This window comes from Erpetoichthys calabaricus, chromosome 13, assembly GCF_900747795.2.
Source record: "Erpetoichthys calabaricus chromosome 13, fErpCal1.3, whole genome shotgun sequence".
NCBI lineage: Eukaryota > Metazoa > Chordata > Cladistia > Polypteriformes > Polypteridae > Erpetoichthys > Erpetoichthys calabaricus.
In genome coordinates this window covers 98,946,110-98,973,478 of record NC_041406.2, presented here as the reverse complement: position 1 = coordinate 98,973,478, position 27,369 = coordinate 98,946,110, and the positions used below count along the sequence as shown (strand labels likewise).

Genomic DNA, 27,369 nt, shown 5'->3' with positions numbered 1-27,369 from the left:
CTGCAGACACTCATTATTGTACCGCTTTCCAGCCCTTCGATGAACAAACTGTCATCTGCTACAGCCAAATATTTCAAATTTTGACTCATCAGTCCAGAGCACCTGCTGCCATTTTTCTGCACCCCAGTTGCTATGTTTTCGTGCATACTTGAGTCGCTTGGCCTTGTTTCCACATCGGAGGTATGGCTTTTTGGCTGCAACTCTTCCATGAAGACCACTTCTGGCCAGACTTCTCCAGACAGTAGATGGGTGTACCTGGGTCCCACTGGTTTCTGCCAGTTCTGAGCTGATAGCACTGCTGGACGACATCTGATTTCGAAGGGTAATAAGCTTGATGTGTCTTTCATCTGCTGCACTAAGTTTCCATGGCCGATCACTGGGTCTACGATCCTCAACGTTGCCCGTTTCTTTGTGCTTCTTCAAAAGAGCTTGAACAGCACATCTTGAAACCCCAGTCTGCATTGAAATCTTTGTCTGGGAGAGACCTTGCTGATGCAGTATAACTACCTTGTGTCTTGTTGCTGTGCTCAATCTTGCCGTGACATGAAACTGTCTTCCACAACCTCACCTTGGTAGCAAAGTTTGGCTGTTCCTTACCCAGTTTTAAGCCTCCTACACAGCTGTTTCTGTTTCAGTTAATGACTGTGTTTCAACCTACGTGTGACATTGATGATCATTAGCACCTGTTTGGTATAATTGGTTGATCATACGCCTGACTATAATCCTACAAAATCCCTGACTTTGTGCAAGTGTACCTATAAGAATTGATGCTGGTTTGAGGGCAAAAGGTAGTAACACCAAATATTGATTTGATTTAGATTTTTCTTTTGTTCGCTCACTTTGCATTTTGTAAATTGATAACAATAATCATTATTTATATTTCTGAAAGCATTCTTTGACACCTGCCTAAAACTATTGCACAGTACTGTATTTATTCTACATTTCTACAGTGGTTCTAATTTAAAGGAAGGCCCAAAAATTCTTCTGATTACAGATTTTGAAAGGTCAACATATCAGTTTCAGAATGCAAGCTATGCAAATGCAACACAGAGCTGATAGAGATTGGTAAACTCTTTTGTAGTTCTTTAAATGTTCCACAAAAATAGTCCACATATCTATAAACTAGTGCCTGCAACCAAAACCTGCATAAGAATGTGTTAAAATAACTGGACACCAAGTTATCCAATCAAAAAGCCAATAAATATGACAAAGTTTGAGCCCCACTACTTCATATACTTTAAGATTTCTAGTCAGTTTGATGTTATCCATACATGTTAGTGTTCTAGATCATTTTATTCAGACTGCTTCATGAAGAGTTTTTGTACATGCTCATCAATCTAATGAAAGTTATAAAATTACAGCAAAATGTCTTGAAATCCATCGGTATAGGACAGTCTATAAATTAAGGAAATTAAAGTTGATGATGACTCTGCCAAGATGTATATGCCCATTTAAATTATTCGAGAAAGTACGTAAAAACTCACATAGGACTGCCAAAGGAAATATATTGATCTCTACTGCTGCAGCAGATGTACAATTTCAATCCTCAGCAATTGTAAAGCAAATAAAAAAACAAGTGACATTAAAAGGAAGGTAGGCAGGAGAACATTTATAGCTAGGACTAAGGATACACCTCAATGCCAATGAAATGCCATGATTTAAAGTGGGCTGTTCAAGCAAGAGAATGAACCCAAGAGAGGTGAAGGGGTTCTGAAAATAAGACTAAGGGAAAAAATTTTTTAAAGTAGATAAGAGGGACTTACTGGTAGCTATCCAAATAATCTACCTGCTGTTACGGCTGCTAAAAGACACAATACTGCTACTGAATTAAAAGGTTTGTTCATTGTCACTCACCCATTTTTACACTTGTTTGGGCTTGTGAAGATGGAGAAAACCACGACAACATTAGACTTAAAGCAGGAATCAAACCACGCAGACATCTACACGTTGGGTCAGTTTTTAGAGTGCTGAATAACTAAACATGTACATTTTGGAATGTGGGAGTAAAAATTGAGTACCAGGGGGAAAAAATGCAGACACAGAGAAAACGTAGAAGTTTTACACAGACACTGAGCTCATCAGAATTTAAACCAAGGATTGTATAGCTAAGACACAACAGTTGTGATGGATGGCCGGCTAAATATTTCGGCCCACACCTCCAAGCCGCCAGGTGGAGACCTCCCAACAGCATGGAGGTTCCCCGAATTCCAGCAGGGCCTTATGGACCTTGTAGTTTGTATACACAGCCCTGCTGGATACCTTGGGGACCACCGGGAGTCGCTGTAGGGAGGCTGTCAGACTCTTACGTGTCCTATAACTCGGAAGTGCGTCATGATCACATGACAAGAACAAACAACGTGCTTCCGGGTTGAAGAAACAGACTTTTACCCTGACCCGGAAGTAATGAGAACTTGTGGATTGTGAACAGGAACACTTCCGGGTCGGGGAATATAAAAGGACCATGGGAAAGCCCAGACGTTGAGCTGAGCTGGGTGGAAGGGTGGCAACGCATCTAGGAGTGTGGAGGATTGTATTAATTGATTATTGGTAATTTATGAGTATTGTGGAGTGGAGGGTGCTTTGTGCACATTATTATTATAATAATTTCAATATTTGGACTTTTATCTGGTGTCTGGTCTGAGGGTTCAAGGGGTCACGGAGACCTTAAACTGTCACACAGTGTTAAATACTGTGCCACCGTGCCCCACAGATCTATTTAATTTTTTCCCTGAAAAATTAAAGTTTTGCATATTTTCATGGGAGTGTTTTATGCATTGCTACAAAATAATTATTGTTGTCATCATACACCAAACAACATGGTCTTAAAAAATAAATGCTTAATAATCAGAATATCAATAAAAATCCAAGACAATTTAATGATTCACCTCGCTCCTACTCCCCAAAATTTACAAAAAAAAAAGTCTCCAGAGGTAAAAGTGCACCATTAATGAAATAAATCCATTACAGGTTTTAGCACAGCATATAAGGTACTATGAACCATTTAGAGGTAAAAATGCAGACAAGAAAATCAACATGTTGAAAAAAGAAAGTCAAATATGTGTCAGAACAGATTAAATAAATCTTGACAGGTAGCTCAGGGGTAAATGTGGGGTAAAAAAAGGACAGAAGGTCAAGGACCAGGTGGTTGTAAATAAGTCTTTGTTTCTGTTATTCAAGGGAGGGCAAACATAAAAGAAAATAAAACAATACCTTTGCCACTGCTATTTTCCATTGTGTACAGGTAATCCATGTAGAAAGCTCCAAAACGCTGCATACCTGCTATCTCTGTGTAAGTTTCCTAAGAACAAAGAAAAAGCAAACAGAACTTATGTCCTTTGCAGACAGACTTCAAGGGATACAAGACATACAGCGCATTAGTGAACGACATGTATTTGCATTTGCGACCCCTACACCCAGTTTAAGAAAAGCTTATCAATTAAAAAGAGAAGGGTTATCATAGGCAATCCCTTTCGAGATAGATAATACCATTTCAATTGCAAAACAAACACAGAGGCTACCACAAGGTTGTATAACATCCCAATTGTTCCATCATAGATAAGTAGTTAATCAGTAATACTTTCCAAAATGTTTCCTTCATAGATTTCTGCTGCAATTAAATATAATTCAACAACATAATAGGTGATGCAACTAAATAATAATTTACTTTAAATACTTCTTGTTTACTACACAGTCAGGTTATTATACTCAAACATAATATCCAAATTAAATATGACTAAAGAATCATCAATAGTCACTTTAATATTATTTTACTAGCTGCATGAAATCAGTTTAATTTATGGAATTTATCCTTTAGCTGCCCAAACTCCCAAAGCTCAAAATCACAGGCCTATGAAGAGGGTGGACAGCAGTTCACACTATGGCTAAATTTAGAAAAGAAATGAATCTTGATTTGGACACCTGTCAGACAAAAGGACATATTTATTGTTTTTCTTCAAAACTTTATAAGCCTTTATAAAAAGACAGACTTTGTTGTCCATAACAATATGAATAATGAACATATGCATGACTATAAGGATGCTTTCTCAGCAGCAAAAACTTCATATTACATAACACTAATTGGGTCTGCTGAAGGGAATACTAGGGCTTTATTTTCAACTGTAAACAAAAACTATGGCAATCTTCCACTTCAATTCTACTGCACTCATCAATGTAACTCTTTTATGACCTTTTTTAATATGAAGATTGGAAATATACACAAGAAGTTGACCTCTTCTGAAAATTTTGTACAAGGAACATTCTATGATCCCACTTCTTTTCTTACTAGTTTAAAAAGTTTAAATCTCCCAAATGTGGAGGAAATACTTGGTATTATTAAAAAATCCAAAACCTTCCAAACAAATGTGGTGTGGATCCCTACAACTTAAAAAACTATCGTTCAATCTGTAATTTATCTTTCCTTTCAAAAACACTTGGGAAAAAAAAAAAAAACAGTTCACAGTACAGAAACAGTCCTGGTCAAAATCACTAATGATCGACTGATGGGAGCTGACTCTGGGCTGTTAACCATACTTGACTATTGATAATTCTCTAATCTCTTCTTTTTCCCAGGTTAAGATCTTAGATGTTATTCTTGATAGTACCTTAAAATTTGAGGTGCATATTAATGACATTACTCAGTCTCCATATTTCCATCTACGTAATATCAACCATTTTATACCCATCTCTTTCAGCAACCAGCACTGCTATTCTTGTTCATGCACTGGTTACATCTCATATTGATTATTGTAATTCTATGTGCCTTGAGCATGGGAAAGGCGCTATATAAATAAAATGTATTATTATTATTATTATGTTTCCTGGTCTACCTCACAAACTCCTTTACAAAGCTTCAATTGGTTCAGAATGCTGTAGCTCGTATTATTACCAGAACCCCATCCATTGAACACATTACTCCTGTCCTTCAGCAGCTTCACTGGCTCCCTGTAAAAATATTGCATTGATTTAAAGATTCTGCTTATTACTTACAAGATCCTACCATAATCGGTCACCTCCTTATCTTTCTGGTCTTCTTCACATCTCCATTCCTTCCCATATTATTTGGTCTTCTTCCTCTATCAATTTTATTATACCACCTGCTCGCTTGACTTCCATGGGGTTTACAGCTTTCAGTCGAGCGTCCCCTCGCCTCTGGAACTCTCTCCCGTAAGATATTTGTAAAATTGACTCTCTTTGTACCTTTATATCTCATCTTTAAACACATCATTTATGCTTGCTTATTCTATTTTATATACATTTAAGTTAATAAATTTAAATTTTATTTTATTATTGTATTTATTCTGGTTTTATTGTACTGTAATATTCTATTAATTTTATATTGTGAATTTTGTTATTACTGAGCTCTGTAAGGTGTCCTTGTGTGCCTTGAAAGGTGCCAATAAATAAATTATTATTATAACAGAATAGGCTATTCACAGAGCCTGAGAGCACCTATATACAACAACCTTGCTGTAAAGAACCATGGGAAACATCTCACACACAAAAATAAACACAACTTAAGCACTGGGACAAAGTCACACCTCACCTTTACTTTTACCCTTATCCACATGAACTCAGGATGACTGTAGAATTTACACACCATTCACCTTTCAAACTATGGTCAATTGATCCTCACTCCCTTACATGCATCATCAAGGATCCTGCCTCGAGGACCGACTCACTGTTCAAAATATCTCTCGACTACTCCAGCTGCATAGCTGCTCCAGGGGACTCATGGCAGCAGTTCAGCTCCACCATCCAACTAGTGTAATCCACCTAGGAGGTCCTCTCACATAGGCTACACCTTATATTTACTTCTTAAATGCCACCAGAAACGCTAGAGCACAAGATAATTGCAGCATGTCATCACAAGGCACAAAACATAAAGGTAATGTCATTTACACATTTTGCAAGGGACAGCACATGTACAACAGTAAACTGCAGTTTTCTATTGTGATTCCATTTATGTATTCAGTATCCTTGCTTTTTATGTCTACCTACAAAGAGAACTATTTCATTTATGTTAGGTAGATTGCCCAGAGGGGACTGGGTGGTCTCGTGGCCTGGAACCCCTACAAATTTTATTTTTTTTCTCCAGCCTTCTGGAGTTTTTTTTTTTGTTTTTTCTGTCCACCCTGGCCATCGGACCTTACTCCTTTTCTATGTTAACTAATGTTGTCTTATTTTAATTTTGTATTTTGTCTGTTATTTTTCTTTTCTTCATTATGTAAAGCACTTTGAGCTACTTTTTGTATGAAAATGTGCTACATAAATAAATGTTGTTGTTGTTGTTGTTTAATAAAATTGCTTGTGGCACTCTTAATTGCGCAGTACATCGATCCCTTACCAACTGTGTGCGACTGACACTATGCACATTTTTCCTTCTCACATTTGTCACTACATCTTTTTGTCAGCATGCATTTGCAGTGCACTTTTGTGTCCCTGTCAAGTTGAACTATTACATTTTTCTCAATGCTACCGGGACAGACTCCAGTTTTCCAAAAGGGCATAAGAAAATGGATAGATAGACTGTGAATTCAATTTTTTAAAGTTCCAGTTTAAAGCAGTCTCACACAAAATATTATTCATCTCATCTGTGTTTCTTCATTTCATTTCATTTCCTGTTTCATCAAGTTACTTCTTAGCATTGCCAAATCTATACAGTCACTTGAAAAACGCCTCCTTATATCTCTTTTTTATTTTTTAATTAAGAAAAGAGGGTGCACATACATGTAAAATCCAGCTTTACTGCAAGTAAAAGTGAACTCAATCATGAACAATCATAAAATTTTGCTCCTGATGCCACAGGCCATGTACCCTTTTATTATACCCTACCTTCCCTTTTATTCGGCAGTTTTTCCTTCATGTGAATCTGCTTCTGTTATATAAGACAGCCAAAACTCTTTCATATGTTAAAGGTTGTATTTTGTTTTTGTAAGACAATGCACAGTGATATTCATTTTATTACTTCTTCATGTATTTAGCTGACACTTTTATCCACAGAGACCGAAACAATAAAATACAATTAGTTGTATAGTACTTCTACATCTCAAGCACTGACAGTTTAACTACTACTATTAAACAGCTTATAGTTCAACACTCCAGCCACTAAGTCAGTTACTCTGTCTTAAAAGAGTGTTCTACACAGCTTGTGTTGATTTATGTAACATTTCACAGCGTATATTCTGAATATATATATACATGCATGAGTATATGTAATTGTGATGTCTGGAGAGCAGTAACAAAAGGTTTACACTAGAGTACAAATGATTAATGTAAAAGGAAAATATTCATTTGTAAACTTTGTACTTTTGTATATTTGTATTTTAATTGCAGGGGGTTTACTGCCAGAAAGAGGTTGTCATTTAGGCTGTAGAGAACTGTAAGAGAAAGAGCTTTCAATTATATTGCCAAAGACAACAAGAATCAAATTAGAAAGGTGTACCAACAATTCCTTCTGGTTTTTTTTTTTTTTTTTGCTTCGACTTCATTTAACGGAGCTTCCAGAGCCAGTAGCAACTGTGTGTGTCTGTTCTGTTACAATGGAAACACTCAAAGCTACATCTCTTACAATTCTATATTAACACAGAGATCCATGGAAATATGTCTGGCCTACTGTTCAGCCAGAAGCCTGAAATCTATATACAGTGGAACCTCGGTTCACGAACGTCTCAGTACACGTACAAATCAGTTTATGACCAAAAAGTTCACCAAACTTTTGCCTCGGTTCACGAACAATCCAGTTTCCCCTTCGGTTTGTACATGGGAGGGAGATTATCAGTGGTCTTGTATGTCTTCCATTTTCTAATAATTGCTCCTACAGTTGATTTCTTCACATTGCAGATTCAGTCTTCCCAGCCTGGTGCAGGTCTACAATTTTGTTTCTGGTGTCCTTTGACAACTCTTTGGTCTTGGCCATAGTGGAGTTTGGAGTGTGACTGTTTGAGGTTGTGGACAGGTGTCTTTTATATTGATAACGAGTTCAAGCAGGTGCCATTAATACAGGTAACGAGTGGAGGACAGAGGAGCCTCTTACAGAAGAAGTTACAGGTCTGTGAGAGCCAGAAATCTTGCTTGTTTGTAGGTGACCAAATACTTATTTCCCACCATAATTTGCAAATAAATTCTTCAAAAATCAGACAATGTGATTTTCTGGATTTTTTTTTCTCATTTTGTCTCTCATACTTGAGGTATACCTATGATGAAAATTACAGGCCTCTCTCATCTTTTTAAGTGGGAGAACTTGCACAATGGGTGGCTAACAGAATACTTTTTTGCCCAACTGTATATATTATATATGTATGTAAATTTTACTTTTGTCTGCCACTATTTTATATATATATATATATATATATATATATATATATATATATATATATATATATAATATATATATGCAGTTGGAGATCCACAAAGGGAGAAAAAACGAATCACGTATCATAAAATAGTTTTATTCCTGAGCTTTCAACCCCTGTCAGGGGTCTTCATCAGAGGATAATGCTTAGACTTACAAGAATCAAAGGCAATATATAGCAACACATTCAGTGGGGGGGGTGGGTTGAGGTGACTAAGTCAGTATGATCAAAGGGGGGAGGGGGGGGTGTATCGTTAAATTAAAGTGCATATGTCCTTCTTAAGTTGGCATATGCTGGGTTTATGTCCAAGTGTCTGTTGATGGCATTTTCATCTGATAGCCAAGACTCGGCCAACTCTCTGGCGCTTTTTGTACTGGCCTTAAATTTTACTTTCACGTTGTCCCAGTTGAATGTGTGTCCTGTCGATTTAGTATGTGCATATATCAAAGATAGTGCGTCCTTTCTTCTGACGGCGTTGCGATGTTCCTGTACACGTGTTGAGATTTTTTTTGACGTTTGTCCTATGTATACAGCTGAGCAAGAATTACATGGAATACTATAAACTGCGTTTCGTGTTTCGGCTGTCGATTTCTTGTTTTTAGCATTAAACAGGACCATGCGCAGATTGTTGGTGGGTTTATGTGCTATTTTGATGCCCCACTTGGTCAGGGTGCGTGCCGTGCCTTCTGACACATTATGGTGGTACGGGAGTGAATGCCAGGTGGGGTGGGGGTTCTGATTTACGTCGCTTGTATGCTGATTCCTTTGGCGCCTGCTGTGTAGACTCCGATTAATGAATGATTTTGAGTATCCGTTCGAGGTGAAAAGTTGAAACAGATAGCGTCTCTCATTAATTTTTGTTTCCTTGGTATTACAATGTGTGTGGACTCATTTAAATAGGGTTTTCACGCAGCTCCGTTTATGAGATACCGGGTGATTGCTGGCGAAGTGTAGAATCTTGTCTGCGTGGCATTGTTTGTGGTAAACACTTGTGGTCAGGGTGGCGTCACTATTTCTTTTGATGTAAATGTCCAGGAAATTGATGTGTCGATTATTTTCTTTTTCCATTGTGAACTGGATTGCAGGGAATATTGTGTTAATATGATTGAAGAATTCATTTAGATAGATAGATAGATAGATAGATAGATAGATAGATAGATAGATAGATAGATAGATAGATAGATAGATAGATAGATAGATAGATAGATAGATAGATAGATAGATAGATAGATAGATAGATAGATAGATAGATAGATAGATAGATAGATAGATAGATAGATAGATAGATAGATAGATAGATAGATAGATAGATAGATAGATAGATAGATAGATAGATAGATAGATAGATAGATAGATAGATAGATAGATAGATAGATAGATAGATAGATAGATAGATAGATAGATAGATAGATAGATAGATAGATAGATAGATAGATAGATAGATAGATAGATAGATAGATAGATAGATAGATAGATAGATAGATAGATAGATAGATAGATAGATAGATAGATAGATAGATAGATAGATAGATAGATAGATAGATATAGATAGATAAATACTTTATTAATCCCAATGGGAAATTCACTTTCTTCAGCAGCAGCATACTGATACAATAAATAATATTAAATTAAAGAATGATAACAATGCAGGTGAAAAACAGACAATAACTATGTATAATGTTGAATGTTAATGTTTACCCCCCCCCCCCCCCCCCCCCCGGGTGGAATTAAAGAGTCGCATAGTTTGGGGGAGAAACGATCTCCTCAATCTGTCAGTGGAACAGGACAGTGACAGCAGTCTGTCGCTGAAGCTGCTCTTCTGTCTGGAGATGATACTATTAAGTGGATGCAGTGGATTCTCCATAATTGATAGGAGCCTGCTGAGCGCCCTTCGCTCTGCCACAGATGTTAAACTGTCCAGCTCCATGCCAACAATAGAGCTTGCCTTCCTCACCAGTTTGTCCAGACGTGAGGCGTCTTTCCTCTTAATGCTGCCTCCCCAGCACACCACTGCGTAGAAGAGGGCGCTCGCCACAACTGTCTGATAGAACATCTGCAGCATCTTATTGCAGATGTTGAAGGACGCCAGCCTTCTAAGGTAGTATAACCGGCCCTGTCCTTTCTTGCACAGCGCATCAGTATTGGCAGTCCAGTCTAATTTATCATCCAGCTGCACTCCCAGATATTTATAGGTCTGCACCATCTGCACACAGTCACCTTTGATGATCACTGGGTCTATGAGGGGTCTGGGCCTCCTAAAATCCAACACCAGCTCTTTGGTTTTGCTGGTGTTCAGGTGTAGGTGGTTTGAGTCGCACCATTTAACAAAGTCATTGATTAGGTCCCTATACTCCTCCTCCAGCCCATTCCTGATGCAGCCCACGATAGCAGTGTCATCAGCGAACTTTTGCACATGGCAGGACTCCGAGTTGTATTGGAAGTCCGATGTATATAGGCTGAACAGGACCGGAGAAAGTACAGTCCCCTGTGGCGCTCCTGTGTTGCTGACCACAATGTCAGACGTGCAGTTCCCAAGACGCACATACTGAGGTCTGTCTTTAAGATAGTCCATGATCCATGCCACTAGGTATGAATCTAATCCCATCTCTGTCAGCTTGTCCCTAAGGAGCAGAGGTTGGATTGTGTTGAAGGCGCTAGAGAAGTCTAGAAACATAATTCTTACAGCACCACTACCTCTTTAGCTGGTTCTTTCTTAATATGACGAATGTGTCGTCTACATAGCATATCCAAATTTTGGGTGTAATCTGGGATAAAGCTATGTTTTCAAATCGTTGCATTACCAGTTCAGCTAGGAGTCCAGATAACGGTGATCCCATCGGCATGCCTTCTTTCTGTGTGTAATACTTGCCGTTGAAATGAAAGTGCGTTTCTTGGCAAAGTGATATTAGGTGCATTAAGTCTTTGATGGACAGTTTGGTTCTTGTCTCTATGGTGGGGTCACTATCCAGTTTCATTAATAATGTTTCTGTGGCCAGTTGGATCGGGATCATGGTGTATAGCGATATAACATCAAACGAGACCATGATCTCGTCCTCGGCGATGGATACGTCATTCAAGCGCTGTAATGCCGACTCCACGCTGTTGACAGAATAATCTGAGTCGTCCGTTAAATGTTTAAGTAGTTGGAAAAGTCTTTTTGACAAGTTGTATGATGGTCCGCCTATTAGGCTAACCACTGGTCTGTATTTTAGTGGTGTTTTGTGTATTTTTGGGAGTCCATAAAATTCCGGGCAGTTAGCATCATTGGATTTCATTTTGTGAAAGTTCTGTACATCCAGGCAGTTACCATTTCGGAGTTTGGTCAGAGTGTAGTTTATTTTATTCTGTGTGGTTTTTGTTGGGTCATTATTAAGCTGTTGATAAGTATTAGTGTCCGAAAGCATTTCTTCCATAGCTGTGGCGTACTGTTCTCTGTCTAGGATAACAGTTGCGCCTCCTTTGTGGATCTCCAACTGCAAATATGCAAACCGTATCACAGACCTTCTCTTCCATATATATATATATATATATATATATATATATATATATATATATATATATATATATAAAATGTATCCTATTATTGTGTAACTTCGGTTCGTGAACGTCTCGGGAACACGTACAAATCGGTTTACGACCAAAAAGTTCACCAAACTTTTGCATCTGTTCACGACCACACACTCGGTATACGAACAAGCCAGTTTCCCTTTCGGTTTGTACGTGTTCAGTCTCTCCCTGTGCATTTCCTGTGCAGCGAGCAAGAGAGCGAGAGAGCGCACACACACAGGCAGCGAAAGAGAGAGACAGACGCACACACACAGACAGCGCGAGAGAGAGACAGACGCACACACACAAGCAGCGCGAGAGAGAGACGCGCACACACACAGGCAGCGTGAGAGAGACGCGCACACACACAGGCAGCACGAGAGAGACGCGCACACACACAGGCAGCGCGAGAGAGACAGACGCGCACACACACAGGCAGCGCGAGAGAGAGACGCGCACACACACAGGCAGCGCCAGAGAGAGACGCGCGCACACACACACAGGCAGCGCGAGAGAGAGAGCTGGACGCATAAGGTAGGAAGGCAGTTAAAGAATGCACTGGGCTTGATTTTGTTTTCACTTCTCTTTACAGCGATCGGTTCGTAGTGTGCATTGTTGCAATGTTACTTTTCTTGGTGGTTTATAAAATTACGGATTTTTTCAAATGTTCATTTTTTTCCCTGTGCTTAAAACTCATTAAAAAAAAAAAAAAGTGTTTTTAGCCAGCGGTTGGTAGCACTATAGCACGAACTGTTGCAGTGTTAGTTTTCTCTGTTGTTCAAGGTTTTCTCAGTGTTATTCAATGTTTTTACATTTAGTTTACTATTAGGCTGTGCATTCTATGGTTTAATTATCTATATTTGTGCTTAAAAACTTAAAAAAATATATATTTACATGCAGTTTGTATGGTCTGGAACGGATTAATTGTATTTACATACAATCCTATGGGAGAAATTGCTTCGGTTCACAACCAAATCGGTTTACGACCAGAGTTTTGGAACGAATTATGGTCGTGAACCGAGGTTCCACTGTATTGTAGAGAGCAGCCCGGACACAGACAGGCAGACAGACACAGATGGTTTACAACCACACACACGTTTATTGTACATAGTTACAACTATTTACAAATATCACGCACAACCCAGTGCCCCTGAACCACACATCCTCAAGTCCGGGCCTTTTCCAATGCCTGTCTTTACCGCCTCCACTCCTCTCCTCCAAACTCTGTCCTCTTCCACCTGACTATAGCTGACGAATGGAGGGAGGCGGCCCATTTTATGTCCACCCGGATATGCTCCAGGTGCCTCCAGATGAGCTTCCTGGTGTGGCAGAAGTGCTGCACAAGCACCCGGAAGCACTCCGGGTGTCCCTGGTTTTCCGAAGTGCTGACGTCCAGGTCTCTTCAGGCATCTGGGCGCCCCCTAGCAGTGACCACAGGCCCCTATAGGATTGAGCTTCCATGCTCTGTTCCCGTGGTCCCCATACCAACCAGGGCGGCTGCGCTCTTGTGGTCCGGAGGAGGCGTAGTCCCTCTTCCGGTCCTTCCAGGTGTTCCGGCTGGGTACTGCCCCCAGCCGCTCGCCACAATATACAAAAGCCAAATACCACTGACTCACTCATCACGAAATCTCCCGATCCATGAAGACTTTGGACTTGAAATTTGGAACATAGGTTACTCTTTGCTCATAGGTGCTCGCTAAGAAAAGGTTTTAAAAATTTTGTGGTCCAAGCGCAAAATTTCTTAATAGTTTTTAGACCCATTTGTGTGTCTGACCGGTTTTCACACGACAGCTACTTAATGGAATAAGATCAGGTTTTTTTTCTATAATTTGCTTGAACATTCCATTGATTTTGAGACTTTCTCATTGCGCTAAGTATCATAGTTCGCTTGCAGTATCGATTTATTAGAGCGAATCTGAGAGAGACTCATCGGGCTGTGGGGCCCTCCTCACTCACACGTCTGCCTCAGGGCGTAACCTTAACTCCACTTAGTTAGCGAACGACAGAACTACTTAACGGATTTAGATCTTTTTTTTTTTTCTATAATTTGCTTGAACATTCTGGTTGATTTTGCGACTTCTCTCATTGAGCTAAGAATCAGAGTTTGCTTGCAGGAGTGATATATTCACGCTAATCCGAGACAGTGGCTGCAGGCCGAGGGGAGGGGGAAGAGTGGCGTCAGGAGTAGAGAGCTGGGCAAGGCCCTCCTCACTGTACTGTTTCACTAATATGCAAGCGAAGCCGCAGGGGATAGCTAGTACTAAATAAATTGAAAATGGGAATCACCACCAAAAAGGTAATACATAGTATTACATATACAGCAAAACCCTGCAGCACGAACTTAATTCGTCCCAGAAAACTGGTTGTGGACTGAGTTGGTCGTGGACTGGGGCAATTTATCCCATAAGAAATAATGGAAATAGAATCTGTTCCAAGCGCCCAAGACTTCCATACATAACCTATCTAATACCGATAATTGAGTTTGCTACAGTCATGGCCGAAATTATTGGCACACCTGGAATTTTCCCAGAAAAATGCACCATTTCTCCCAGAAAATTATTGCAATTACAAATGTTTTTGTATATACATGTTTATTTCCTTTATGTGCATTAGAACAACACAAAAAAACAGAAAAAAAAGCCAATTCTGACATCATGCCACACAGAACTCCAAAAATGGGCCGGACAAAATTATTGGCACCCTTTCAAAATTGTGGGTAAATCGTTTTATTTCAAGTATATGATGCTCATTTGAACTCACCTGTGGCAAAGAAACAGGTGCTGGCAATATAGCAATCACACCTGAAGCCAGTTAAAATGGAGAAAAGTTGACTCAACCTTTCTGTTGTGTGTCTGAGTGTGCCACACTAAGCATGGAGAACAGAAAGAACAGCAGAGAATTGTCTGAGGACTTGAGAAAAAAAATTGTGGAAAAATATCAACAATCTCAAGGCTACAAGTCCATCTCCAGAGATCTTCATGTTCCTTTCTCCACTGTGCGCAACATAATCAAGAAGTTCACAACACATGGCACTGTAGCTAATCTCCCTGGACGTGGACGGAAGAGAAAAATTGATAAAAGACTGCAACGAAGGATAGTCCGAATGGTGGATAAACAGCCCCAATCGACTTCAAAACATATTCTAGCTGTTCTGTAGACTCAGGGTGCAACAGTGTCAGCTCGAACTATCCGTCAACATCTCAACAAAATGAAACGCTATGGCAGGAAAGCCAGGAGGACCCCACTGCTGACACAGAAACATAAAAAAGCCAGACTGGAGTTTGCCAAAATGTACTTGTGGAAGCCAAAATCCTTCTGGGCGAACGTCTTGTGGACAGATGAGACCAAGGTAGAGCTTTTTGGTAAAGCTCATCATTCTATTGTTTACAGAAAACGGAATGAGGCCTATGAAGAAAAGAACACAGTACCTACAGTCAAACATGGACGAGGTTCTAAGTTGTTTTGGGGATGTTTTGCTGCCTCTGGCACTGGATGCCTCGACTGTGTGCAAGGCATCATGAAATCTGAAGACTACCAAAAGATATTGGGGCACAATGTAGGGCCCAGTGTCAGAAAGCTGGGTCTGCGTCAGAAGGTCATGGGTGTTCCAGCAGGACAATGACCCCAAACATACCTCTAAAAGCACTCAGAAATGGTTGAAGACAAAGCGCTGGAGACTTCTGAAGTGGCCAGCAATGAGTCCGGATCTAAATCCGATTGAACACTTATGGAGAGATCTCAAAATTGCTGTTGGGAGAAGGCGCCCTTCAAATCTGAGAAACCTTGAGCAGTTTGCAAAAGAAGAGTGGTCGGAAATTCCAGTTGAGAGGTGTAACAAGCTTGTTGATGGTTATAGGAAGCGCTTGATTTCAGTTATTTTTTCCAAAGGGCGTGCAACCAAATATTAAGTAGAGGGTGCCAATAATTTTGTCCAGCCCGGTTTTTGAGTTTTGTGTGAAATGATGTCAGATTTGGCTTTTTTTCTCTGTTTTTTTGTGTTGTCCCAATGCACATAAAGGAAATAAACATGTGTATATCAAAACATTTGTAATTGCAACAATTTTCTGGGAGAAATGGTGCATTTTCAAGGAAAATTCCAGGTGTGCCGATAATTTCTGCCATGACTGTACATATTAAAATACTGTTTTATGCAAAAACATATGAATAAATAATAAATTGTACACTGCAAGAGACTGACATAAGAATAAGCATAGCCTACACAATTGAAATTAAAAAAGAAAATTTACTGTAAGGCACATTAGCTTGACTGTTGGCATCTTGGGTGACTGGTGATGGAGGGGAGGGAGAGGGGGGAAAGGAGTGAGGTTATTGTTTGAAAGGGGAGTGCCCTTCCATAACAACAATAGGCACCTGGTCTTAAGGAGTTTTTTCTCTACCCATTTTGCAAGCATTTCCTTGATTACTGAAGAAGGAATCTCCTCTGCCACCTCTTCATTCCCCTCCTCTTCAGAGATCTCCTGGTCTGCCGTCCTTTGTTGCTCAGCTAAAAGTTGCTTAAGTTCATCACTGGACAGCTCCTCACTGTGTTCTTCCTCTACCTCCTCCACTGTCAACCTCCAAACCCATGGACTCAGCCATAGACACAATTTCCTTAACCACATGGTCATTCTCAGGTGCAGGCTCAGGGTCAAATCCCTCAAAGACTCTTTCCTGAACAACTTTAGGCCACAGTTTCTGCCAAGCTGGCGTCAGTGTTCTTAAAGTTACATCCCTTCATGCCTTTTCTATGAGCTACAAGCAAGATAGGATATTGAAATGTTCCTCCCAGAACTGAGTGAGGGTTAATTGAGTTTCACTGGTGATTTGGATGCATTTCTTTAACAGTACATTTGTGTGAAATCTCTTGAAGTTAGCAATGAGAGAAGTTGTATTGGGTGGAAAAAACTCAATGGCAAGCCAAGGAAACTCTTCTACCAAGTCTTCCTCCAAGTTTGTGGGGAGGGCAGGGGCATTGTCCATAACAAGGATTGCCTTCAGTGGCAATTGTTTTGCTCAAGGTAATTTTTCACTGCTGGGCAAAACACTTCACGAACCCAAAAAGCTGTCTGGTTACCCAAGCTTTGGTATTAGACTTCCACATGACACCTAACTTGCTTTTTATCACTTTATTTTTTCCAAAAACTCAAGGGTTCTCTGAATGATACACAGTCACTTTACAGCTTCACTTTACAGTCACCACTTGTATTTATATAGCAATAAAGATAGCCTGTCCTTCATTGGCTTGTGCACTGGCATTTTTTTTTGTCTTCTTTTGCTATGTAGGTACTCCTGGGCATTTTTTTCCAAAAAAGCCCAGTGTCATCGCAGTTAAAAACTTGATGGGAACAAAATCCATTGCGAGAGAGGAGTCTTACAAACTTTTCTAAATAGACTTCAGCAGCCCTTTTATCAGCACTAGCTGCTTCTCCATGCCTAGATACACTGTGAATTTTAGTTCTTTTTTTAAATCTATCAAACCAACCCCTAAACCCCTATTAGCCCTAAATTCCCAATCAGCACTCCCTGAAGGATAATCATTCCCAATATCAGCATGTATTGCTGTTATACTATGCTTTGTTATTTAAGTTTAATGTCACTGTTCTCTGTGCCCACTGTTATGGACTCATTCATACAGGCAGACCAAGTATGGTACAGAGGGGCACAGCTTCAGTATTTAGAATTGCCGAGCCAAGCACAGGACTAGAGAGCCTAAAGACAGACTAGTATATTTCTGTCCTCTGTCAGCACACTTTCCTTGTTGGGAGAATGAGAACTGTATTGTAGGCATTGTGCTATTCCTGTATTTTTGAAGGTGGGGTTTGAGTCCTTTCCTGTCCTTGTTTAGATCCAAGAGAAGGAGCCTGCACATGGAGCAACCCGAACATAAGGATGGAACTACGGCCAAACTTTGAAGCTGCCGGGCAGAAGAGTATGTCTTACGTGCGAGGCCGGGCAGAAGATTATGTCTACTGTCCGGTTAAAATCCTTTCAGCGTGGCAAACGAAAGATGGCAAGACTGAGTAGATCAAGTCTCTGACATGCTTGATATGTCTGTCATAAGCTTCCTGTTTGTAATACCGCGTGAACCCGTCAATAAAGAGCTAGATTATCCTTTATGCTTCTCGTGTAATCTTGTAACCGTCATATTGCATGAGGGGTGGGGATAATACCTTTTTCATTTATAATTATTTAAATTCAGGTTAATTAAAATGCCACAATTCAAAAGAACACATTTCCAGAGAGCTAATGCCTCTTAAGCAAACAATCGCCCTATCCTTATTCACAAATAATAGCCTCCGATTGACTATTACCAGCACACTGTCTTTCAGTTATCCAAAGTAACAATTATCTTTCAACTTCATCAATTGCTGGTGGTCTGTTTTTACACAGTACACATGTCACACCCTTAGAAACTTCAGCTTTTTTAATTTCCACTTTGTTTATCAAAATCGTAGATATAGTAGATTTACTCATGCCATACAAAGCTGCAAGATCAGTCACCCGTATACCTTTCTTATATTTATCGATCGTTTCTTTCTTCGTTTCTATTGTTATTGATTGTTGTACCTTCTTTGGTTTTGTGCTTAACTCTCTAGCTTTCTTTGGACCCATTATTATTTAGTAAAAAGCACAATATAATCAGTAAATAACAGTAATATCACGGGCACAGTAAGAAACGTTGTTTACGAAGCACTGGGTAACACCGCATTTAACATTTTTAAGGCTTTGTTTACGATGCAGAAGGCGTCCATGTGACTGAAAAGTGTTTACTTCTTTGGTCGTGTTCTGATGCATTTTTGGGCACGAAAAAACGGTCGTGCTGTAAGTTGTACGTGCATAGGTACGTTTATACTGTGGGGTTTTGCTGTATATAGTTTGAATTAGGAAAAGGTTTTCAACATATGGGAAAGCAAAATTTAAACAACAGAAAAGTTTTCACTAATTAAACATTTTGAGTTGGTTATAGTTTTATGTATTTATAGGGTCAATATTGTCGCATGTACAGAGTAGCATCTCTGGTTTCAATTGGACATAAGAAGTAAAAAGATTTTTTTATTTATCTAAATAGCAACTTTGCAATAGTAGCAAAGGCCTAAAATGCTCTTCTTAATCATGTAGCTAGGGCTGGGTATCAGCATTGATGTCCCAATTCATTTCAATTGTGATTCACAATGCCCCGATTCAATTCAATATCGATTTTATCTTGACTCAATTAACGTGCACTGATATTTGAAGTGGTGTCTCTTTTAGAAATCACTTACCCATGCATAGACAACATTAATATGTAATAAATTTCAGTAACACTTTATCTGAAGGGTGTCTACATAGTGACTTCATAACATATGTATAAACATTGAGTGACATTAAAGAAGAAATACTTAGTTAGTAACTAACAGTTAACATCAGTATTTGGAAGATGTGGAACAAAATATCAGTCCGCTCTCATAAATTTTTTTTTTTTTTTTACCGCACTCCACTCATTCAAAATTCACCAGAATTTAACTAATGTATGTATCTCTACATCAGAGTCCACACATATTATGATATGTAAGATTATATAGAGGGGATGTGATTTATAGAAGATCGCATTCCCTTCACTGCTGGCTAGAAACCTGGTGTGCAAATAAAAGCATAGCATTTGTGAACAATTGGGATGATTTTTGGGAAAGGCATGGATTTTTCAAAAGAGATGGTCTTCATCCTAACTGGAGAGGATCTTATGTATTATCCCAAAATATGGCAGCAAAACTGCCTTTTTGACTGATTAGAACACCATCCAGGCCGCAGTCATGTGATCTTAAATCACAGGCTGTTGTTTATCCCACCTGTTACTATCCTGAAGCTGTTACCCAAAATCCCTGTCGTGGGGCATCCAGTAAATTTAGTCTTGATACAAACCTTAAATTAATTGATAACCAAAAAATAAGGTGTATAATTAGACCAAGGGATAAAATCAGACCCCTCCACTAGGGGCATCTGTAATAGAAATTTACTTCAAATTAAAACAAAAAAATATATCACCAGTTCAGAAAGAACTATGTAGTTTTAAAGGCTGCTTATTGAACATTCGCTCTCTTGGCATTAAAGCTGTTTTGGTAAATGATATTATATTAAGTACAAAATCTGATCTGTGTCTTCTCACTGAAACCTGGCTTAGTAAATGTGACACTGTCCCCCTTGCCGAGGCGTCACCAGATGGATACTCGTTCCTTCATAAGTCTAGAGATTCTGGTTGAGGAGGAGAACTTGGAATAATTCACTGTAACAAAATGCAAATCATTTCTAAAAATTTAGGCAACTTTACATCCTTTGAGGCATTCATTTGAAATATTAAAACAGATTCCAACAAAATTATAGTGCTAGCCTACAGACCACCAGGGCCATATTCATTTTTCATGACTGAATTTAGCAACCTTCTATCTGATTTGGCTATAAATTATGATCACATAGTACTGATGGGGGATTTTAATGTACACATTGATGTGGAAACTGACACTTTTAGCAAATGTTTTACTTATTTGTTAAATTCAGTAGGATTTTGTCAGATTGTCAAAGGTCCAACTCATAATCATAACCACACATTAGATTTAATTATAACTTACAAACTTGAAATTCAAAATTTAAATATTACTCCATTAAATGAAGTTATTTCTGATCACTATGTAATTACATTTGATTTAGTCCTGCCCTTCCCAACACACTCACAGATTAAAACAAAGACAGTGCGACATCTAGATTGTAATTCTGCTTCAAAATTTATAGATACAGTAATCCCTCCTCCATCGCGGGGGTTGCGTTCCAGAGCCACCCGCGAAATAAGAAAATCCGCGAAGTAGAAACCATATGTTTATATGGTTATTTTTATATTGTCATGCTTGGGTCACAGATTTGCGCAGAAACACAGGAGGTTGTAGAGAGACAGGAACGTTATTCAAACACTGCAAACAAACATTTGTCTCTTTTTCAAAAGTTTAAACTGTGCTCCATGACAAGACAGAGATGACAGTTCAGTCTCACAATTAAAAGAATGCAAACATATCTTCCTCTTCAAAGGAGCAAACAAATCAATAGGTCTGTTTGGCTTTTAAGTATGCGAAGCACCGCGGCACAAAGCTGTTGAAGGCGGCAGCTCACACCCCCTCCGTCAGGAGCAGAGAGAGAGAGAAAGAGAGAGACAGATAAAAAAATCAATACATGCCCTTCGTGCTTTTAAGTATGCGAAGCACCGTGCAGCATGTCACTTCACGAAGCAGCTGCACAGAAGGTAGCCAACGTGAAGATAATCTTTCAGCATTTTTAGACGAGCGTCCGTATCGTCTAGGTGTGCGAACAGCCCCCCTGCTCAATCCCCCTACGTCAGGATCAGAAAAAGTCAGCGCAAGAGAGAGAGAGAGAGAGAGAGAGAGAGAGAGAAAAGTAAGCTGGGTAGCTTCTCGGCCATCTGCCAATAGCCAATAGCATCCCTTGTATGAAATCAACTGGGCAAACCAACTGAGGAAGCATGTACCACAAATTAAAAGACCCATTGTCCGCAGAAATCCGCGAACCACCAAAAAATCCGCAATATATATTTAAATATGCTTACATATAAAATCCGCAATAGAGTGAAGCCGCGAAAGGCGAAGCGCGATATAGCGAGGGATCACTGTACTTTGAGTAAGTCGAGTGTAATTTTGGAAAGCCATTTAGATCAGTTAACATCAAATGTAAACGTGGAAAACAATTTAGATCAGCTAACATCACATTATAATGTGACCTTGAGAGATGCTCTGGACACAGTGGCTCCCCTTAAAACAAAAGTGATCAAAGCACATAGAAACTCTCCCTGGTTGAATGAAAACACTCGAGCTCTTAAATTAGAGTGTCGAAAACTGGAGCGCAGATGGAGAACAACAAAGATACATGTCTTTTAAATTGCATGGACAGAGAGTGTTAATAAATATAACAAAGCCCTATTTAAAGCTCGCTCAGAATACTATTCTACAATAATAGATAGCAATAATAAAAATCCTCGGGTACTGTTTAGAACAGTGGCTAAATTAACAAATGGAAATTCAGATCAACAGTGCAAAATACCAACAGATATTAGCAGTACAGACTTTATGAACTTCTTCAATGAGAAAATTAAAAATATAAGATCCCCAGTTATACCTTTCATTTAAATCAAATGAAGTTTCTCCAATGTTGTCCTTAATTAGTTGTGTTAGTGAATTAAAGGAGTGGATGAATGAGAACTACTTGTCTTTAAATACAGATAAAACAGAGATGTTAATTGTTGGAGGGAATGATGCTGATAACAATATTTTGTCATCATTTAACTCAGTTGGAATCCCCATTAATTTTACTGAATCAGCCCACAATCTAGGAGTTATCTTTGACTCTAGCATGTCATTTAAAGCACACATTACTAAGTTGTCCAAAACATGTTTCTTCCATCTTAAAAATGATGGGAAATTAAGGCGCTTTCTAAATATACAGGATTCTGAGAACTTAATTCATGCATTTATTTCTAGTAGGACTGACTACTGCAATGCGGTGTTCACTGGATGTTCAAACTGTTCTCTACACAGCCTCCAGTTAATCTAAAATGTAGCTGCAAGAATTATTACAAGAACAAGAAAATACGAACACATAACTCCAGTTCTTAAATCCTTACACTGGCTCCCGGTTAAGTTTAGGGCGGATTTCAAAATCCTCCTTTTAACATATAAAGCATTAAATGGCCAAGGTCCGGCTTACTTGTCTGAACTTATCATGACTTACAAACCAGAGCGCACATTAAGATCTCAAGATGCCAGTCTGCTTATGATTCCAAGGATTAATAAAATAACAATGGGAGGTCGAGCTTTCAGTTACAGGGCCCCTAAACTGTGGAATGGTCTGCCTGCTACTGTAAGAGATGCCCCTTCAGTCTCAGCTTTTAAATCCCGGCTGAAGACTCACTACTTCAGCTTAGCATATCCTGACGAGAGCTGCTGATTAACTGTACATACTGCATCTCTGTTGTTAGTCATCAGCACTAAAACATAAGTAACATGATAGTTAGAATTGGATACTAACCCTCACCTATTCTGTTTCTCTTCTCGGCACTCAAATGTGGCACTTGGTGCCACAGCCCACCTGCCAAGTTGTTTTGCCTGCCTAAGGTAAAGTCATCTTTGATGGAGGATCGCAGGAATCATGGGAAAGACAGGTCCTTTCATCGGATTGGCTGGGCCAGCGCCGTTTCAGCCGTGGAATGGCCAAATGGGGGAGGCGGCTTGATGGATGAGGTCTCCAGGACTCTAAACATAACCAAATCTTATTATGTGATATCATCTACTGTTAAATTCTGCTCCGTACTTCTAAAATTTTTATTTTTATACTGTATTGAGGATTTGTTCTGTTCTGTGTATTGTATTGTATTGACCCCCTTCTTTTGACACCCACTGCACGCCTAACCTACCCGGAAAGGGGTCTCTCTTTGAACTGCCTTTCCCAAGGTTTCTTCCATTTTTCCCTACAAGGTTTTAATGGGAGTTTTTCCTTGTCTTCTTAGAGAGTCAAGGCTGGGGGGCTGTCAAGAGGCAGGGCCTGTTAAAGCCCATTGCAGCACTTCTTGTGTGATTCTGGGCTATATAAAAATAAACTGTATATTGTATTGTATATTATGGGAGGGCTAATTGTTTTAATACAATGCAATGGCATCTACTTTATAAAACAAATATATCATCTTGTAACTAATATTATAAAACAATCAAATATTGTTTCTTAAATAATAAGTTATTATTTATTAATTATTCCATAACCTATTTATGTGTTATGAATCTCCATGTAAACACCCTTCAACTAAACTGTTAGCCAAGTTTACTCCCCCCCATTGGACATTTAAAATAATCTTTAAATACAGGTAAAATTCCATTACAATGAATATCTTTACAACAAAATTTTCATTACAACAAAGTATTTTTATGGTCCCGACAGCTTCCCCATATGACACGAGTCTATAGAAATCTCGTTACTACGAAGTACATTCAGCAGATACTTTCATTATAACAAAGTGCACAAAAGACCTTGAAATGCTTGAATGAATCATCCACAAAGCAGTTAGTTCTGTGGCCGCAACTCAGTTGTGCACAATGATCCGCAAACAGAAACACTAATTTTTTTTCTTTCTTCGAACTTTCCTTTTTTTTTTTTTTTTTTTACCTTTTTTGTTTCCTACGGTTTTCAGTGATACCTTTTAGTTATTGCTCGTCAACATTTGAAACAAACATCCATTAGAATTTAACTCACTGTCACCCTCCTATAGAAACGGCAGACACGAAAAAATGATAACAGTTCATATTAGGAAAAAAAAACTAACTTTTTGCAGCTCTCGTTGCCAGTGAATTCGGAATTTCGCTATCGACGCTGTCAACTTTCTTGAAAGACAGAGCAAAAAAAGTAGAAAAATCTTGGGTTGCAAACGTATGTGAACTGCTGCGTTTGAAGACGTTTTTATGTGGTTCAGTGATTCTCATTCAAGAAACATTCATATTAATGCGGCACTCATTCAAGAGAATGTGAGGTTTGTAAACTTTTTTGGGACCTCCCACAACTGGACAGCAAGCCAAAGAGCGTCTCGAAGTGCGATCTCCGCGTCTGTATGGGGCAATAGCAGATATGCTGCGTCTCTCCGCCAAAGTTAACAGTGTCATATGCTTGGGTCACAGATTTGCACAGAAACACAGAAAATTGTAGAGACAGGAACTTTATTCAAACACTGCAAGCAAACGTTTAAAAGTTTAAACGTGCTACTTGACAAGATGGTGATGACAAATCCGTCTCACAATTAAAAGAATGCAAACATATCTTCCTCTTCAAAGGAGTGCGCGTCAGGAGCAGGGAAAGAGAGAGATAGACAAAGGCAAACAAACAATCCGCAACTGACAGGTGCTTTTGGACTTTTAAGTCTGCGAAGTACCGCACGGATCACGCGATAGATCAGCCGCAAGTAAGCCCAGCAGCAAGGGAGCAATGTGAAGGTAGTCTTTCATCATCATTTTTTTTTTTTTAACCTGTAGGGGTGCGATCAGCCCCCCAGCTCACAACAGAAAAGATCTCAAGGGGTGATGCAAGGTTAGGAGCACGTAAATTGTAAATGCAGATACTGTAACAGGATTACTTGATCACTGACCTGGCCACGACTCTGCCTGACTGCTGTGTCTGTGTACTGTATAGCAGAGTGGCAGATCATGCTACAATAAATAACTGTGCCGTTCCTGTTTCAAGCTGAATAAAGCTGGATTTGCTGAGTACTGAGACTAAGCCTCATGTTTTGGGGTACAAGACAGGGACTTATAGCGCGACCACGATCTTTTATGATTTGCTTCTGTGGCGCTTCATTGCAGCGCTATGAGCCTCCTATTGCCCTGCCTCAGCAACGGACAAACAATCTTCCACAGACTCTGCAATCGCACTTCAGTGTGTCGTTCCCGTTGGGTGGGGAGCGGGGAGGAGGGGTGGGTCTCAAAATAGTTCAGAAACCTCACGATATGAAGAAGAAATAATGATTCGGCTCCTTTATATATTTTTATTTTATTAATTTTCATTGTAATCATTCCATACAAATAGATCAATTTATAACCAAACAAAACTGACAACAAAATCAAACCCCACCCTTGAGAAGGAGAGCTTAGCTAAAGGAAAATTGCTTAAGGCTTTTTAATAAGGCAACATTAAACAAAGGAAAGGGAGAAGTAAATATATATGTAAATAAGAGATGGAGAAGGGAATTAAATGCGGTAATAGTTATTTCTCTTATTCTAAAATAATATTGATTAAATCCTGTCAGGTTATGAAAAATGTTTGTACAGATCCTCTAACTGAGAATTTGATTTTTTCCAATTTCAAATAATATAAAACATCGGTTTCCCACGGACTTATAAGAGGAGAATTAGGATTCTTCCAATTTAACAAAATAAGTCTGCATGCCAAAACTGTAGTGAATGCAATCACCGTTTGCTTGTCCTTCTCCAATTCAAGTTCATCTGGAAGAACACCGAACACAGCTGTTAATGGGTTAGGAGGGATTGTGACCCCAAGGCTGTCTGAAAGGCACTTAAACATTTTTGACCAAAATGATGTTAGCTTGGTACAGGCCCAGAACATGTGACCCAGTGAGGCAGGAGCTTGGTTGCAGCGTTCGAAGGTTGGATCCTGCCCTGGAAACATTTTGGACAGTTTTAAGCGAGACAGATGAGCTCGATATATAATTTTTAGTTGAATAATTCTATGCTTTGCGCATATAGAACTCGAGTGAATTCTCTGCTTTGCTACCTTCCACTCCTTTTCTGATATATTGATTAAGAGATCTTCTTCCCAATGTCCTCTTGGATCTTTGAAAGGTAGGGACTCTAATAAGATATTATATAAAGCGGAAATAGTGTTTAATTCCTCGAAATTGAGCAGTATTTTTTCCAGCATTGTGGAGGGTGCAAGGTGGGGGAAATTGGGCAATTTCTATTTAACAAAATTTCTAATTTGAAGATAGTAAAAGAAATATGTAGGTTGAATTTTGAACGTAATTGTTCAAAAGATGTAAATATGTTGTCTATATAAAGGTCTCTGAGCATTTTAATTCCAAAACTTTTCCAGGTATTAAAAACTGGATATACTTGCGAAGGTTGAAAGAGATGGTTCTCTTGCAGAGGTGCCACTGATAAAAGATTTTCCATCTTAAAATGCTTTCTAATTTGGTTCCATATTCTGAGTGAGTAAAGCACAATTGGGTTATTAGTATATTTGCGATAACTTGCATTTATTGGAGAGCAGAGCAAGGAGTATAAAGAAGTACTACAGGATTTTACTTCTATTGCGTACCAAGCCTGTGTATGTTCATTTATTTGTGTCCAGGTTTTTATGTCTTGTATGTTTGCTGCCCAGTAATAAAACTGAAAATTAGGTAAAGCCATGCCACCTTCTGCCTGAGGTCGCTCTTCGGATACGTGGGTGTTTTGAGTTCCAAATGAATGAGGTTATTGTTGAATCTAATTGCTTAAAAAACAATTTATTGATATATATTGGAATGTTTAGAAATAAAAAGAGAAGTTTAGGAAGGATATTCATCTTAACAATGTTAATTCTTCCGGCTAGAGTGAGATGAAGAGTTGACCATCTATGCAAGTCTTGCTTAATTTTTTCCATACAGACGGCAAAATTTTGTTGATAAAGAGCTTTATCTTTACTTGTGATATTTAACCCTAGGTATTTAAACTGATCTGCTATGGTAAAAGGTAGGGTGTCCAATCTAATATTATATGCTTGTGAATTCACTGGAAAGAGTATACTTTTATTCACATTAATTCTAAGACCAGATATCTTTTGAAATTCTGTTAGTGCTGTTAAAACAGCAGGTACATTGTTTTCTGGGTCTGATATATATAAGACCATATCATCTGCATATAGAGAAATTTTCTGTTCCAGTCCTTCTCTGACAATCCCCTTTATC

General features: G+C 39.0%; 1 protein-coding gene across 5 annotated transcripts in view; it reads right to left on the bottom strand.

The window, feature by feature from the left end:
- LOC114663785 (intermembrane lipid transfer protein VPS13B-like) overlaps positions 1–27,369 on the bottom strand; it is a 908,960-nt gene that overhangs the window by 691,950 nt on the left and 189,641 nt on the right. For all 5 annotated transcript variants that reach the window (XM_051935849.1, XM_051935847.1, XM_051935848.1 and 2 more), the window contains exon 12: positions 3,211–3,298. In XM_051935849.1, the coding sequence (XP_051791809.1) occupies positions 3,211–3,298 (88 nt within the window). The remainder of the gene's footprint in view (positions 1–3,210; positions 3,299–27,369) is intronic.